Source organism: Trematomus bernacchii, unplaced genomic scaffold (assembly GCF_902827165.1).
Source record: "Trematomus bernacchii unplaced genomic scaffold, fTreBer1.1, whole genome shotgun sequence".
Classification (NCBI taxonomy): domain Eukaryota; kingdom Metazoa; phylum Chordata; class Actinopteri; order Perciformes; family Nototheniidae; genus Trematomus; species Trematomus bernacchii.
The window spans coordinates 771,060-787,865 of record NW_022988098.1 but is presented as its reverse complement, the minus strand read 5'-3'; the positions used below and the strand labels follow the sequence as shown (position 1 = coordinate 787,865).

At 39.9% G+C, this 16,806-nt stretch overlaps 1 protein-coding gene across 3 annotated transcripts in view; it reads right to left on the bottom strand.

Moving 5' to 3' along the window:
* The window catches only part of slc2a9l2 (solute carrier family 2 member 9, like 2), a 115,456-nt gene that overhangs the window by 92,570 nt on the left and 6,080 nt on the right, over positions 1-16,806 (bottom strand). Inside the window, exon 3 of one of the 3 annotated variants that reach the window (XM_034121561.1) lies at positions 4,351-4,439. In XM_034121561.1, coding sequence (XP_033977452.1) covers positions 4,351-4,422 — 72 coding nt within the window. In that variant the 5' untranslated portion in view covers positions 4,423-4,439. Of the gene's footprint in view, positions 1-4,350; positions 4,442-16,806 lie in introns of those variants that run through there. The other 2 variants (XM_034121563.1, XM_034121562.1) reach the window with 2 other exon arrangements.

Genomic DNA, 16,806 nt, shown 5'->3' with positions numbered 1-16,806 from the left:
AAAAACCATAAGGGAAATGTTGCTACTCGAGGAACCTCATTACATTTTGAGCTAAACCCATGAAAGGCTCACGCAAACGAGAAAAGGCCACAATGTCATGAAATTCAAGACATATCCTTTGAGAGGATGAACATGTAATGGAACTGTGACAATTAGACAATGAGAGCCCATGAGCATGTTGACATTTAGGCCAGAAGATAGTGCAGAGAATTAATGTAATAGGGTCATACTGTACGTTGGGAAGATTGGATGCGTTGTGATTTTGATGGTCATTTTTCGATTACATTTAAATGTGTTGTCACCATGACCCGTTGTTTTGTCGAAACAGCCTTGAGTTTGGCATTTGGCCAGAGCCATCTTGTTTTTATGGAACCATAAGTGACACAAAAGGTTGGCACTAAGTACAACTTAACGCAGAAAGACATTTTTTAGGTGAACAAATGTTGTAACTTTCACAAAGTGGGACTCATAATAGCAAAACTTACAAAGAGTTTACTATGCTCTATTGAAGAAGACTTGAAACTGAGGACTAAAGTAAGAATTGAAGTGAATAAAGTAGGGTCATTTTCTCATAGACTTCTATACAATCAGATTTTTTATTTTTTACTATACATCAGTAGAGTCGCCCTCTGCTGGATGTTAAAGAAAACTACGATTTTTAATTCTCTTTTCACAGATGACACATTTTTCTGTTTTATCAACAGCCTTCTCCCACTCCTTGCCTTTTTATGGGGATAGCAATGTCAGCCCATCACTCCTAAAGGTTGCAAGGTTAAGGATGAGAGCACACAGTGATGCGCACAATATATTATCTGCTTTAATGTTGTGTAGCAAAGTCAAAGAAAGTACAGTTAATTGAAAGAGTCTCCCTGTCCACTTATTCAAATTTATGATCGGATGATATTGCCATCAGCATTAAGTTATTAAATATAATGTTGTAAATTACTAAATAAGGCATTAAAGGCTATGTGAGCATGCCAGTTTAGCTAGTGGCATTTACTCCATGTACTGTAGCTTTAAAAAATGTGATTGTATCTGTTAAATGAATAGTCAAGGTAAAAGGAAACATCTGAGTAAAAATAGCAGGTAGTGGCTCCAAGGCCAAACAGAGGTGTACAGCCTGTAACTTCGTAAAACTTGAAGTTATTTTAGCAGGGTGTCTGCACTAATTATAACAGTGAGTAAACTTGGAAGACACATTCAAAGTTAGTGCCTTGAGAGTAGTGCTACATAGGTGTGTTAAATAAATGTTTTCTCTGCACATATGGTATATCTTCATCCCTTTACACAATGCAATAACTCACTTATAATATTATGCACTCATGTGTCTCGGCAGAGTTCTTCCCCAGTATAGTCCTACTTTCCTATTTGCATATACCATCAAAGGAGGCATATTCAACAAAATATCTCCACACACACATTCTGCATAATAATTGATTCCAGAATAAGTTGTATTGAAGTGTGATCTTACAGAAAAAGGAGGTTGGAGCAAGTCTATGGCATTGATAGACTATTCAAAATGTATCAATTTGAAAGGTGTATGAAGTGATGAAATAAATGCTTTTGCTTTGTAGGACCGAGCCCATTATAGATACATGTTAGAGGGCAGAGGCGCTGGCTCAGTATTTGCCAGTGTTTGAAATCTGTACTCACTGATTGATATGAAACAAAAATTGGTAGACTGAACCCTTTCATCTGTTCATAATCGAGTAGACTCTAAATGACACACTATACAATTCATTGTAATCATATATGCACAAAAGATTTGCCACAATACACCCACATATTGCCCTCAAAGTGTTGTAACTCAAAGCCAGCCATACACAAACGAGTCATATTTTGATAATCTTATCCGGGCCTCATAACTTTTTCAGGGGATGCTCAAAGGACGCTAGAGAATACATTTATATTTCAAAAGAAGATCACAAAGAATAGCCTTTAGGTGTGTGATTAGGTTTAGAGTGCTAGTTCAGATATCTAGTAGTTTTAGGGAGTTTCACTGCCAGAAACTGATATGTGAAGACAGATCATTTTTATACCTTTGATTGAGTCCGAAGTTATGTCAAACCAAAATATTTCAATCAGGAGAGACTTATTTTGGCTTAAAAAACATTAATTGACGTGTGCACGAGATAAAAGACATTGAAAATCTTTAAAGATTTCACTCCATGGTGATATTGGGGATCTTAAGGTGGAGGTGCAGCTGTCTAAACGCCGGCAGGGAGGTTGATGGGATGAAGAAGAGCTAAACATCTGGATTTGATGAGATGGCGTAACTATGATTGATGGTGCAACATAGCTTTGGACTGAAAGAAGTTGAACTCAAGTATGACCTTGGGTGACTGCGGCTGTGAGGTGGAGCGGTCGTCTAACAATTAGAAAGTTGGTAGTTCGATTCCAGCTTCTACTGTCAACATGTCGAAGTATCCTTGGGTACTTAACCCCGAGCTGCTGCATATGGCATGGCCAATAATTAGTATAACTAACTACACCTTGTATAACTACTTGAATAACTATGCATGATATTGATATTGAAGTGACTGTTATTTTGTATATATTGATTGTTGTGTTTTTTATCTTAATGTGTGCATATGTGTAAATGTGTCTGTTGATTGTGTATATAGGATATACATATTTTTATACATATCTGTATATTGTATCGTTTTATTTTCGTATTCGGGATTGTTGGACACGTCATTTCGATCTCTCTGTCTGTACACACAAACTGAAAGATTGACATTGACTTTGACTTTGACATATATGAATGTAGTTACTAAATAAAACCTTCTGCATAATAGTTAAACTGGTTTAAATGCATACAGTTCATTAGTCCACAACACCTACTGTAATACAATAGTGTTGCTGCGTCTGCCTGATTCTTAAGATGGCAGTAACTGGATGAATTGTCATACTTCGCTAAGAACTTCAGTTTTCTTGGCAGGTCTCTATCCTGGAGGATCGTACTTTGGAAATCAGGAAATGTGTTATCTTTGAGGTGAGGTTTATCGCTGGTTACTAGTAGGCTGTTTATAAAACTGACATTGCCCTGGCAGCGTGATCAAAGTTATAGCTCTAATGTTTGCATAATAGTTAAACTGGTTTAAATGCATACAGTTCATTAGTCCACAACACCTACTGTAATACAATAGTGTTGCTGCGTCTGCCTGATTCTTAAGATGGCAGTAACTGGATGAATTTTCATACTTCGCTAAGAACTTCAGTTTTCTTGGCAGGTCTCTATCCTGGAGGATCGTACTTTGGAAAACAGGAAATGTGTTATCTTTGAGGTGAGGTTTATTGCTGGTTACTAGTTGGCTGTTGATAAAACTGACATTGCCCTGGCAGCGTGATCAAAGTTATAGCTCTAATGTTTATGTAGCCAGCGGTAGAGAGGAAAGGAGATCAAGTGAGTGGTGTACAGTTCATATTTCTTTCAGAAAAGTTATCTGTAACACATTAATAGAACCTAATAAACATGTTTCTTAAAAGTGATTTTCCTCTACGATGTTTCTGTGTGAAAATACTTGTAATAAATCGTATTAACACAATGTGGACACATGCAGGGAATTCTGAATAACTAATGTTTTATGATCACCAGGATATAGGCATGTGTAAAAATGTAATTAAAGTTAATGATCAAAGACTTTTGTTTGTCTCTTTGTTTTAAATCGGTTTTACTTTGTAGTACTATAACTTTCCCGAACTGAATCCCTACTTTTCTATTTCATTTCTATTACTTAACATCAGTCAATCATTTTATAAACCTGGCAAATGTTACATCTTACATTTCAGTTTTTCTTTCTTAAAACACGAATAAGATATTGTAATTTTAGCAGTAAAGATTGCCTCTATTTCAGCGGCAGGTAAAAAGCTCAAATAGGGTTTTGGATAACAGCACAGACGTCTGTGTTTGACCATAACAAAGATCATGTAGAGAGCTGTGGCTTGCTCACAATGACACCCTGCATGTCCAATAACATATTAATGGGTTAAAGTATGACATAACAGCCAAATAACAAAAGCATGTCAAACAGCCATGACAAACCCATTCAGCCAGTGAACTTCTACAAAAGGTGTTGTTTGGTGGCTCATTGTATGATTACTGTATATTACATTACATGTTAGACGCTTTTATCCAAAGCGACTTACATACTCAATACTGTGGGCAATCCCCACAGGAGCAATTTGGGGTGAAGTGTCTTGCCCAGGGACACAACGACATGCTGACTGCAGTGGGGTTTGAACCTGTGCTCCCCTGATCCGAACACCAACGCTCTATCCACTGCGCCACACGCCTCCACGCCTTATATGTTGTATTATATGATTGAGTTATCCTAGTGAGTCACTCACCTGTTCAGAGTTCTTCCCAGAGTCCTTCATCTTCTGGTCTGCTGCCGGCTGATCCTTCTGCAGTTTGTCCATCCTAACGTTTCAGCAACCTAAAGGGAGAATGATCATTAGCTCATACAGAAAAGACATGTTTCACAACAAAGAGGGGGAAGTGGAACTTAAGAGTGAACCATCTGTTGAAGAGGAAAATACTATATTTGCTGACACACACATACGCATGCACAGAATTGTCACAACTTGTGATACATTTAGGAATAACCCAGAAGATCAATTCAACAGTAAAAACAGCTATCCAACAGGAAGAAATGACCTATTTACCTGCAGGACCTTGGCAGTTTGAATACTTAAGCCACAACACAGTGGATAATTCCACTATGGAGCAAATAAATAGCAAATTATAAGCCCGAGTCTGCCACCTTGTGGTTATATCAATATTAACAATCAGACATACTGGAAAGTCGACATAAAAATGCAGAAGTTGTATAAAATCTAAAGGTCTTCTTTCCTTCTGAGCTTGCAAGAGAAACGTGAATGCTGTAAAGAAGTGTTCACAGCCAAAACTCAGATTTTCAGGTATAAAAGCCCTTCTTGTTTTTACCAAGATAGCACTGCTACCTTTGAAGAAGGGTTTAACTAAAGCAGTGACTGAGATCAAATGTGAACTTTGTTCTATACAATCAGATTTTTTATTTTTTATTATACATCAGTAGAATCGCCCTCTGCTGGATGTTAAAGAAAACTACGATTTTTAATTCTCTTTTCACAGATGACTAATTGTTCTGTTTTATCAACAGGCTTCAACAACTCCGTGCATCCCTTTACACAATGCAATAACTCACTTATAATATTATGCACTCATGTGTCTCAGCAGAGTTCGTCCCCAGTATAGTCCTACTTTCCTATTTGCATATACCATCAAAGGAGGCATATTCACTAAGTATTACAACTAACCCCAATGACACACATTTCCTCTTTCTTACTCCTTTTTCCTCAGCATGCCCTGACAGTTACTGAGAAGTCTGATAGGGTTAAGTGAAAGACGATCCAGTCTGTCGCCAAAGAGAAAACCTAATCTATCTGCCGTGTCACATTGAGAAAGAAATTACAAAAACTCAGCGAAAGAGGATCGAAACAGCGGTTATCACAGCAGTGGAAAAAGTCTCCAATGAGCAGCAAGGACGAGTCTTCTTGAAGAGTTACTTTACTGGAGGAGAGGACTTGTACTTTGTACTTACTCTTTGTGGAGCACTGAGAATCTGAAGAAGGATAGTTAATTGGTTATTAGCACATTGACACGTCATTTTTTATGTGCATTTGTCAACTGCTGCATTTCTCAGTGTCCACTCTGCAGGGGGGGGGGGGGCTGCTTTTAATGTGACGGGTAAGAAAGGAAGAAGTGGATTTGGTATGCAACTCAAAATATTGAGATATTAAAAAAGTACAGTTTTTTTGCTGAATTGTGTTAATATACTTGAGAAAAATATTGCTATTTGTAGAAGGCAAGTAATGGCACAATTTTTCAAAATGTCAGAGCTCTAACACTCTCACTCAGTAAGTAAAAGGTGCTGAGACAGAAAGTGTTACAACTATTCCCGCTCTCCCCTAAATGGATACCTTCTGAACAAACAAGCATTAAAGGGTTTTAGACGTTACTGATTGAAGTCAGCGACCGGTAATACTGCTGATTTCCGCTCCTGCTGCACAGTTAATAACACTTGATGGGATTCGCTCAGCTGCAGAATGTTAATCAGAACCTGAATGGAGGACTCGGTTTCCTAAGGAGCTAAACTAAAAGCCTTGCCCTTGGAGTGAATTCATAAGACGTCTGAAGAGCTTCCCGTACAAAAATATCAGTTTGATTCAACCACCTCTTGGATATAATGGCATTTATTCCAATGTCAGTTCAAAATGTAATATTTCCAATTTAGCTTTCAGACACTTTTTACAGCTTTAATTGCGGTTATGCCAAATCAGTCAGTTTCAGTACATCAGGAACAAATTAGCAAAATAAATCATTGTTCATCTTCACAATTTGTCATCACTATTGAGGGTCGAAGCTTGATAGCTTATAATGAAATTCGACTTGAATTTGAAATAGTTTCAAAAACTCTGAACTCAAGGTCAACTGACTACAAGTAGAACTTTCTGTGGTACAACTGAGCCAATCGTGAAATGCAGTTGAATTCAGGATATTGTACCAATACCTCACACATTGGTTACAATAAACTACCTATACTGTAAATATCTAAAAAAAACACGCACTTACAGCTTTACAATTTAGTTGTGCATAAAAAGTCAATACTATAGTAGATGCACTGTGTGACTGAATCCCCAATACAAAAACAAACAAGTTTATCCATGTGCGCCATGAGTCCACCGTCTGGCTGATTGTGTAACATGCAGAGGAAATCAGGTTGGTTGGCTATCAGGAAGTTGTATTGACCTTCGGTGGCTGACAAAGTGACCTTCTCAGGCTGGAACAGCGTTAGCAAATTGGAATAAAATAAAGTCTCCCAATAGAGGTTGTTGCCAATGCTTTATAGTTTAGTCTGAACAAGGTATTGGTTAATGTCTTATATCAGTCTGATGCCGTTGGACATTCATTACAATAGTAGAACACATTTTATGTAAATACAGTATATTTACATAAGTATATTTTTACATTATCAGTTGAGAAGTGCTGAGAATCACTTTTCCCATCTGTGTAACGCAAGTTGTGTTTATATAGATGCTGGGGCTGAGTGATATGGTGGAAATCATTAAGACAATTTGACAGTGGTGTAAAGTAACTGTACATTTACTCAAGTACTGTACTTAAGTACAATTTTGAGGTACTTTACATGAGCAATTCCATGTTCTGCTACTTTTTACTTCATTACAATTCAAATCGTGTACTTTTACTCCAATGCATTTATTTAATACCTTTAGTTACTTTGCAGAATATAATCAACAATTAAGTAAGACTTTAGTTACACCTGGAGTAAATTCACAAGCTACTTTAAAGTAATTAAAACTAGCTGCACCTTTACCAGCACGAAACATGAATCTCACAACCAGTTAAATGCTAGAGACAATTATTTATTTTTTAAAGGTCACATATCCCACATGATTAAGTAAATAACATATATCTAAAGAAAGATTAAACCCACTTAAATTATAATACTGACAGATCATGACCCTAATGACAAAATAAATCAATGTGTTTCCACCTTTTTCCCCAGGCTGAATGGTAAGTACTTTGGGTAAACTCACCCACGCAGGCTGTGTATCCAATGCTTTCAGGACGACTACTGACCCGACAGTATAAACAGAAATGACCGTCATCTGTATCTGACAAATTATTAACTTTGATGAGTCACCCCATTCCCGGTCTGTCTTGGTAATATAATACTTGGGTCAGCAGAGTTGCGGTAAAAAGAAACATTAGCTATGTTTCTGTACTATTTGATAGCACTCTACTTTTAAAAAAAAAAACGTTGCTTTGTCAAGAGGCAGCTGAATGTCCTCTGACCAGCTGTAATTACAGAGGGTGAAAAGAGGTGCTGCAGCACAGGCAGTATGAGAAAAAATAAAGGCCTTTTTTTAACATTGAAATCTCAGTCAAGACTCATAACAAAACTTCTAATTAATGACTTCAATATTATCTGTCAAACTGAAGACCAGATTTTAGAAATGCTTGATATCCTGAGTTGTCCGAGAGCCCGGTTTAATTATTCTATTAGATTACCTACCTTGAACTGCAGCTAACATGAGTATAGTGTCATACTGCTAAAGCTGTTGGCAATATGTCCTTAGTTGAGCATGTCTTTATTCATAAACCTGTTGCATATACAGTAGCTTTCAGGGGCGCGGGAAGGGGGGTGCTGAGGGCGCTGCAGCAGCACCTAGCGACAGGCAGGCGGAGCGGAGCACCCCTGCCTGCAAATGTATTTTATTTTCATTTCATTGTGCCTGAGATTATATTTTATATTATATATTATTATTCAAATGATAATTTAAAACTATATAATACATTATTTTGCTTCAGGGAAGAAAAATAAAAAAAGATGTGGAAAAAAAGTTTGTTGTTAGTTTTTAGTCGGCTACTTTTAACGTGACGCACAACAACACAAGTAACTGACATGGCGCAAAAAAAAACACTAAATATGCTAAAAATATTGAATTAGAAGATGCAGGGGCAGGACATTTGTCTACCACCACCACAACAACCACCAACGAGCACCAGCCTCCTAGCAGCAGCACCGAGGAAACTGGAGCTAGCAGTTCGGCTAACGCTAGCCATGGCCACACACCAGGTGGTGCAGTTGACAAGCTAGACCCGACACCTAACGTTTTGGGGTTTGATGAGCCGTGTCGACCAGACATAAGTTTTCCTGCCAGAAAAATTGGGACAGAGACCTTCGAGCGGTCATTTCAGAAAAGCTGGTTTACCCGGTGGAAATGGGTGCATTATGTCACGGAGAAAGACACCGTTCTTTGCTTCACCTGCTGCAAAGCCATAGAGAAGGGCTTAAGACATGACAGAAAGACAAGTTCATTTACAGTAGGAGGCCACAAAGTTTAGCCAGCACGAGTTGTCTGACATTCACTCAGAATCGGAGAGAATGCTTGCTTCGCTGCTCAACACTCCCATTAATGCTCTACTGTCAGAGATTGTTGAGAAAGAGCAAACAATGGCCAGAACAGTCCTAGAGCTAATATTCAGATCAGTAAGATTCATCGGCAGCTTAGGACTATCATTAAGAGGCCATAACAATCGAGATGGGGTGCTATGGAAACTGATGATGGAGCGGACATTTACATTGCCAAAATGCCGGGAGTGGCTGCAGCGAAGAGACAACTGGATGTCCGACACAGTACAAAATGAAATACTGGAGATATTCGCCCATGCTGTTCAAAGAGAAATCGTGTCCGAAGCGAGAGAGCATTCTTTCTATGGTCTTACTGCAGATGCGACCACTGATATAAGTACATCAGAGCAATTTTCCATTACTTTGCAATACGTGGATTCAAAACTTGAGGCAGTGAATGCTTTCCTTGGATTTTACAGTGCACCTGATTCAACTGGAGAAACACTTTTTTCTTGCATAAAGGATGTTTTTCTGCGCTTGAATTTGCCACTGGAGCGTCTCAGGGGATTTTGCTTCGATGGTGCTGCGAATATGTCGGGCCGCATCTCGGGTGTGCAAGCCAAACTGAAAGAGCAGTGTCCATCTGCACTATACGTGCACTGTAGTAACCATGCACTTGATCTGGTATTACAAGAAGTGGCGAGGGAAGTTTGTGTTGTTGCAGACACATTAAACTTGTCTCAGTGGTGGTCGGGGAGTCATCAAAGCGCAAGATGCTGTTCCAGTCCATGTTTGGTGATGATGAGGCGGTTTGCAACTTGCTGTCATTATGCCCGACTCGGTGGGCCGTACGCACAAGGGCGATTTCACGGGTTGTCTCCTCATATACAGCCCTTTTGCAGACACTGAAGATGCTTGAGCAAGACAAGACAGTCAGGGGAGATACTCGGGCAAAAGTATCTGGTCTATACAAGCCACAAAAGCCAAAACATACTTTGGCCTTTTGTGCTGTGAGGCTCTTTTTGGACCATGCGAGACCGTAGCCAGAGCTCTCCAAAGTGAGAAGGCAAGTGCGAAGGGGGCACTGGAGTGTGTGTGTGCTACGACAGCGCATGCATGGAGATGACTGCCAAAGTGACTGCTTGTGCAGAAAGAAACAACCTGAAAATGCCCCTTCCTCCAAGAACCAACAGAACCCCTGCCCGATTAAGAGATACGGAGGAGACAGAGGCCATCGTGACTGATGTAGGAGAGCAGCAGTGGCGGCGTGAGTTCTATGAGGCCTTGGATCTTGTGACAACCGAGCTGGATCGCCGATTTGACCAAGAAGGCCTACAAGTTGCTGCCCTGAGAGAGCAAACTGTCATCAATGCCACAAACGGAGAATACTCAGGCATGAGAGAGATCACTGCTGCACAGGTGCCCGATCAGTTCGATAAATCTCGTCTACATATGCAGCTCACATTGTTGGGTAACCTCTCCAAGACAAAAGGACTCAAGACAGCTCAAGACGTTGCAGGATTCATCGGAGCACTGCATCCTCAAACCAGGGAACTCCTGACAGAAGTGGAAAAGTTGATCGAACTTTGTCTATGTCTACCTGTCTCTGCTGCTTCCTCTGAGCGTTCCTTCTCCACCCTTCGCCGCCTCAAAACCTGGCTTTCGAGCAAGATGACACAGAGACGACTGACACACCTGGCCGTAATGCACGTACACAGTGACAATCTTGATCGGATGGACATCCAGCCACTGATGAAAAGATTCATCGACAACACCCCTGAACGGAAGTCCACATTTGGGGTCTTCAAATAGGTAAAACATGCATTATTAATCATGTTTGGTTATTTGCTGCCGCCGTGCATAATCTGTATACTGGTTAATATCATGTTTGTGGTATTTAATCATAATAATCACAATTAACAATAATTAATTAATCACAATTAATTATTGTGATTAATCATGTCTTCCGTGCAATTTAATTTATTAATTATTTATGTACATCCCTATCATGTCTATTTAAAGGTGGGGTAGGTAAGTTTGAGAAACAGGCTCGAGATCGCTAGAATTTGAAAATACACAATCGGAGAAAATCTGCCACTTCCTTATAGAGCCCCTCCTCCAACACACACGAACGCGCACGTGACCAATGAGGGCACGAGATAAGTTTGTGCACAGATGGAAGGCTGACAGGCAGGTAGGCCATCCAGTTATTTTAGCCGGGCCGGCTAAAATGATTGGTCGTGCTTTTTACAGTATTACAGCTTCCACAGGTGACATTTTTTAATGGATTTTTTGTCAAAGCACTTAAGATATTCATTGCTATCGGGATGTTAAGAGCATTCCATGGAATATAACAAAAAGTGTATCTCGAGCCGGTTTCTCAAATGTACCTACCCCACCTTTAAGTCCCATTTCTTGTTTTTATATTGTCTTGTTTTTATATTGTCTTGTTGCGCGTTGGCACCTTGAGTTCATATTGTAATTTTGTTGTACTCTTATCTCTTATCTTATTTGAATTATTATTTTATGGTTATTGCTGCTGCCGCCGTGCATAATCTGTATCGGTCAATATCATGTGTGTGTGTGTGCTCGCGCTCTTGTGCGTGCTCTATAGTGCCCGTAATAGTGTTCACTGGAGTCCATTGTTATGCCACTGTGTGTGTGCGTAATTAGCACATCGGACAGCACCCCCACTCAAAATACCTTCCCGCGCCTCTGGTAGCTTTGAGCTCTGACATCAGTGGTTATGAATGCAGTAGAGAGCATTATCTTATTTTGAATCATGGTGCATACAAAGTTACCTCCCTTTTATGGACTCACCAAACCCATGTCAATGTCATTAAACTTCATCTTCGAAAACAAAACCATATGTTAGAATTCTGTCTATTGATTTCAGTTCTGCTTTTACTGTAATCAAAAGGTGATCTCCAAAGACGCCTACAGGCTGGAGGTGAAGAAAGGTGGTCAATCAGTGCAGGGGGAATTCAATGGAAAAACAAGACTACTGAAACGATCATCGACGGGAGAAGAATGCAATCTCTAAAAGCACCTCTCCACATTGAACCAACCATTTACAACATATGACTCCTTTGGTTAGAAGGTCCTTGGTAGATAAATCAGCAATAACCTTAAATTAGACCAGGTTGGTACTGCACATTGCAGATTAAAGGTCGCATTCACACCTAATACTCCGTTTGTCTGGTGCGCACCAGACGACAGTTTGTTACATTGTTTCATTTTTCAGAAGGTTCGGTTTTGGTTCACAAGGGCAAAACTCAAACGGACTATACATTTTAAACACAAGTCATGTGCACGGAAATGCTGTTCAACAATTGGTCAGACATTAAGGGGGTAAAAACACAAATCCCGGCTATTTCTACTAGAGATGGCAAATCCGGATCCTTTTACGGACTCGGAGTCTTCCGAGTCAGTCATTGAAGGGATCCGGATCATACGAGTCCTTTGAGTAATTTGAGTCAGCATCACCAAGAGCGTAGAAATTCAGGATTTGCGAATCTCTGAGTCTGCTGTTGACCTGTGCACAATAGCCACGGGAAGTAGGGGTGCTGGAGGCGGGGCTGCGAATGGTCTACATTTGAAAAACTGCATGTTATTGTTGTTGAAATCTTTCCCCACTTTTGTCCGCACCCCCTAAATAAAATGACTTCCCAGTTCCCGAGGCCATGCTCGTGCATGACGAGTCTGGATCTGCTATACGGTTACGGCTCTGAGTCCCCACGACTCACGAGTCTGCAGGAAGTGAAGGAAGTTCCCTTGATTCAGTGAGTCAGGGTTTGCGAATCTGAGTCTGCTGTTGACTCGTACATGATGAGTCTGCCTGGATATCTGGATCTCTGGATCTGCTACGGTTACGGCTCCGAGTCCGCACAAAGTTTCACTGATCCGCGTCCACTCCCCTGAACCAAACTATAACTTCTGGCAGCTATCCTACTTGCTAAAGGCTAGGCAGATGGACTGGGGTACGTTGTAATGTGATTTTACATGTTATAAGGAGAGTAGCGAGTGACGCAATTTATAGTTTTAATTTGTACGTCACCAGGTGTAGGACCCAAAGGACTCGGGTTAATCGAGAGGCGAGACTCGTCACAACCAGCTCATTACTAGGATCCGGGTTAATGATCCGGATGAATCAGGACTCACCCATCTCTAATTTCTACCGTAGCCTCCGCAATGGACCATCGGCAGGTTATTTTCATGCTGCTGTTAATCTGGGGAGCATATCAACAGAATCTAGTGGACAGCACATATGATTATACAATCAGACGACGTGCGTTAAAAAACATTATAACACATATAGCCTAATGAGAGACGTTATGCAGTAAGGAGGGACGTTTCACCGACGACAGGTGGCTCTTACTTTTATGTATTGTTGACGAAGCATTTTTACTTTACACGACACTGTTCAACACTTCATTCTGCTTCACTCTTTAACCACAGATTTTGAAAACATCTGCGTTCTTGTGACTCGTAAATACTACGCTTCCTATGTTTTGGTGCAGACTGCGTTCACATCAGCGATGAACCGCTCCAGAGTTCACTTGCAAGCGGTCCGAGACCACCTCTTTTAAGCGGACCAGAGTCCGGTTGTTAAATTCACTTCAGAGGTCTCACACCGACCCAAACGAACCGCACCAAGCGGCTAAACGCACCAGGGTTCGATTCAACCGGACTAAACAAGGCTGGTGTCAATGCGACCTTAGTGAATATTATCTTTCTCCATGCCTCAAGTATTACTTCCTAGTTGCAAATCATTTTCAAGCAAACATCTGAGACACATACAGAACATGAATACAAGATGAAAAGAAAAAGCTTTCTTCACAGCAGACAACACTTAGGCAAAATAGGAGCATGCAGCAACTGTTCAAGGTTTAAAAACGTGTCTATAATTCAAGGGACTCTAGGTGGATTCCGTTTTTCCATGTTAGTATCTTGAACTGGACATTGAGCCTGAAGCTTTTTCCAATTCTTAAACCCCTTATCAACTCTTAGGATGAGAAACAAGGATTGTTGTATTTTTGACTTTTTAAAAAAAGGCATGCTTTTGGGTTTAAGAGTTTAAACAATCTGTGTTAATTCAGGGTTAGAAATTACACATAAACTTGTGATGACTGATGAATAAACCTTGAATTAAAGCCTGCTCCACAAAATGTTTAAAGTCTCTCTTTACTACAAGTTAATCAAATAAAGTCAGCTTTATTATATTTGAGACCCACTGAGATTACATTGCATTTTGCTGACGCTGAGATAACTTAGACTAAAGTGAACTATCTAAACACTCAGAGTCCTTTACCTCACTGAGCTGTAGTTATTAGCCTCAATCCAACAACAATCCGCGGTACGGATGCGCGCCCTCTCTCCCTCTCTCTTGCTCGCTCGGAGGCTCGCTCGCACTTTGGCTGTGAGCTGCGGGCGCCTGATAAGTCAACATCCCCCACTTTCATCACTTCCAGCGCACATCGTACAGGGCAAATGTAAAATGTTGCCGGCCCGGGGTGCAAAGGGTGTTTACTTTATTCAATTATTAATGTAAATGTATTACATCAAGGGCAGAAAATTAGGCAGCACATTTTTATTTATTTTTTCTCCCAGCGCAGCGCCCCTCCAGATCTGGCGCCCTAGGCGACCGGCTAATTCGCCAGTGCCTAGGGCCGGCCCTGTTCAGATACAGCGCTCGCTTTGATGAACTTTACACCAACCTTTCATTGATTGATGTCTTTCATGGCCTACCTTTATTACCACCATTTCTATTTTAATTGTATTTTACTTAAATCCTTTTACTGCACAACATCACTCATAAAACATAATGATGTTAACACTGTTGGACTGGGTAAGGAAGATAATAATTCCCTTTTAAACAGAGTAAGAAACTGTTTCTCATCAATCTTAAAATCAATACAACTGCATCATGCCCTAAAGAGATTACACAATGGTGACGATATTACCCACTGATAAAAGCAATGCAACATTTATATATTGGACTTATTACACATTTGAGATTTCCGGAAGAAAAAAAAAAAGTCCTACCGCTGCAGCATCACATTACAAGCTTTCAATGGCAAAACATGGAGCTACTGTCGGCAGTATTAACAAACTACTTTCACTTTTGCTGTTCCACGCAGACACATGATAATGGTTTGTTGTGCTGCCACCAGTGTTAGGGGACCTATAGTATTATTCTGCATGTGCAGTTAGCCCCCGTAAACAAAGGGATTCCAAAGAAACCCGGAGTAAAATCTCAATGATTTTCGCTTTATAACGATTTCCGAAAACAACTTGCCCTTGAGCCCTCTTCTTCTCTGTGCAAGTAGCCTAAACCATGAGCAGTGGTGTAAAGTAACTAAGTACATTTAATCAAGTACTGCACTTAAGTACACTTTTGAGGTACTTGTACTTTACTTGATTTCAATTTTATTTTACTTTGTACTTCTACTCCACAACAATTCAGAGGTAAAATAGTGTACTTTAAATCCATTACATGAATACCTTTAATTACGTTGCAGATTATGATTCATAATGTGAATTATAAACTGGATAAAATTCACAAGCTACCCAGCAGTAAATCAATTAAACATAAGTTCCACCTTTACCAGCTTTGATAAACACATCAATAATTATGTTCCAAATATACAATATATATTATTCTGAAATGGGCCAATCTGCATAATGAGTACTTTTACTTTTGATACTTTAAAGGTGGGGTAGGTAAGTTTGAGAAACCGGCTCGAGACACACTTTTTGTTATATTCCATGGAATGCTCTTAACATCCCGATAGCAATGAATATCTTAAGTGCTTTGACAAAAAAAATCCATAAATAAATGTCATCTGTGGAAGCCGTAGTACTGTAAAAAGCACGACCAATCATTTTAGCCGGCCCGGCTAAAATAACTGGATGGCCTACCTGCCTGTCAGCCTTCCATCTGTGCACAAACTTATCTCGTGCCCTCATTGGTCATGTGCACGTTCGTGTGTGTTGGAGGAGGGGCTCTATAAGGAAGTGGCAGATTTTCTCCGGTTGTGTTATTTCAAATTCTAGCGATCTCGAGCTGGTTTCTCCAAAATTAACTACCCTACCTTTAAGTATATTTTGATGCTAATATGTTTTTACTTTTACTTGAGTAACATTTTGATTGCAAGACTTTTACTAGTTACAGAGTATTCCTACACTCTGGTACTTCTACTTTTACTTGAGTACAAGGCAAGGCAAGGCAATTTTATTTATATAGCACTTTTCAGCACGTGGCGATTCAAAGTGCTTTACACATTAAAAGCAAAAGACATTTAAGAACAAATACAGCATAAATACATTATTAAAAAGGCATTTAAAAACAGGCATAAAAAGCAAAGATAATGAAAATAAAATAAATAAATAAACACAGCTGGTACAGAATACATGACTAAAAAGGCATACTGTAGTGTGAGTATGGGCAGCTCATTTAAAAGCAGCGGCAAATAGGTGCGTTTTTAGTCAGGATTTAAAAATAGGAAGTGTTTTGGCGGACGTGCACGATTTAGGCAGTTTGTTCCAAATTGTTGGGGCATAATAACTAAAAGCTGCTTTTCCATGTTTAGTGGTTATTCTCGGAACAGAGAGCAGACCCGACCCAGAAGACCTGAGACTCCTGGATGCTTCATAGTGATGGAGTAGGTCGTCTATATACCTCGGTCCTAAGCCATTTAGTGATTTAAAAACTAGCAGTAGTATTTTAAAATCAATTCTTTGGCAGACTGGGAGCCAGTGTAATGATCTCAGAACCGGAGTGATGTGATCCACTTTTCTAGTGTCAGTGAGTACTCGAGCAGCAGCGTTCTGAATCAGCTGCAGCTTTCTGATAGATTTTTTAGTGAGCCCTGTGAATACACTA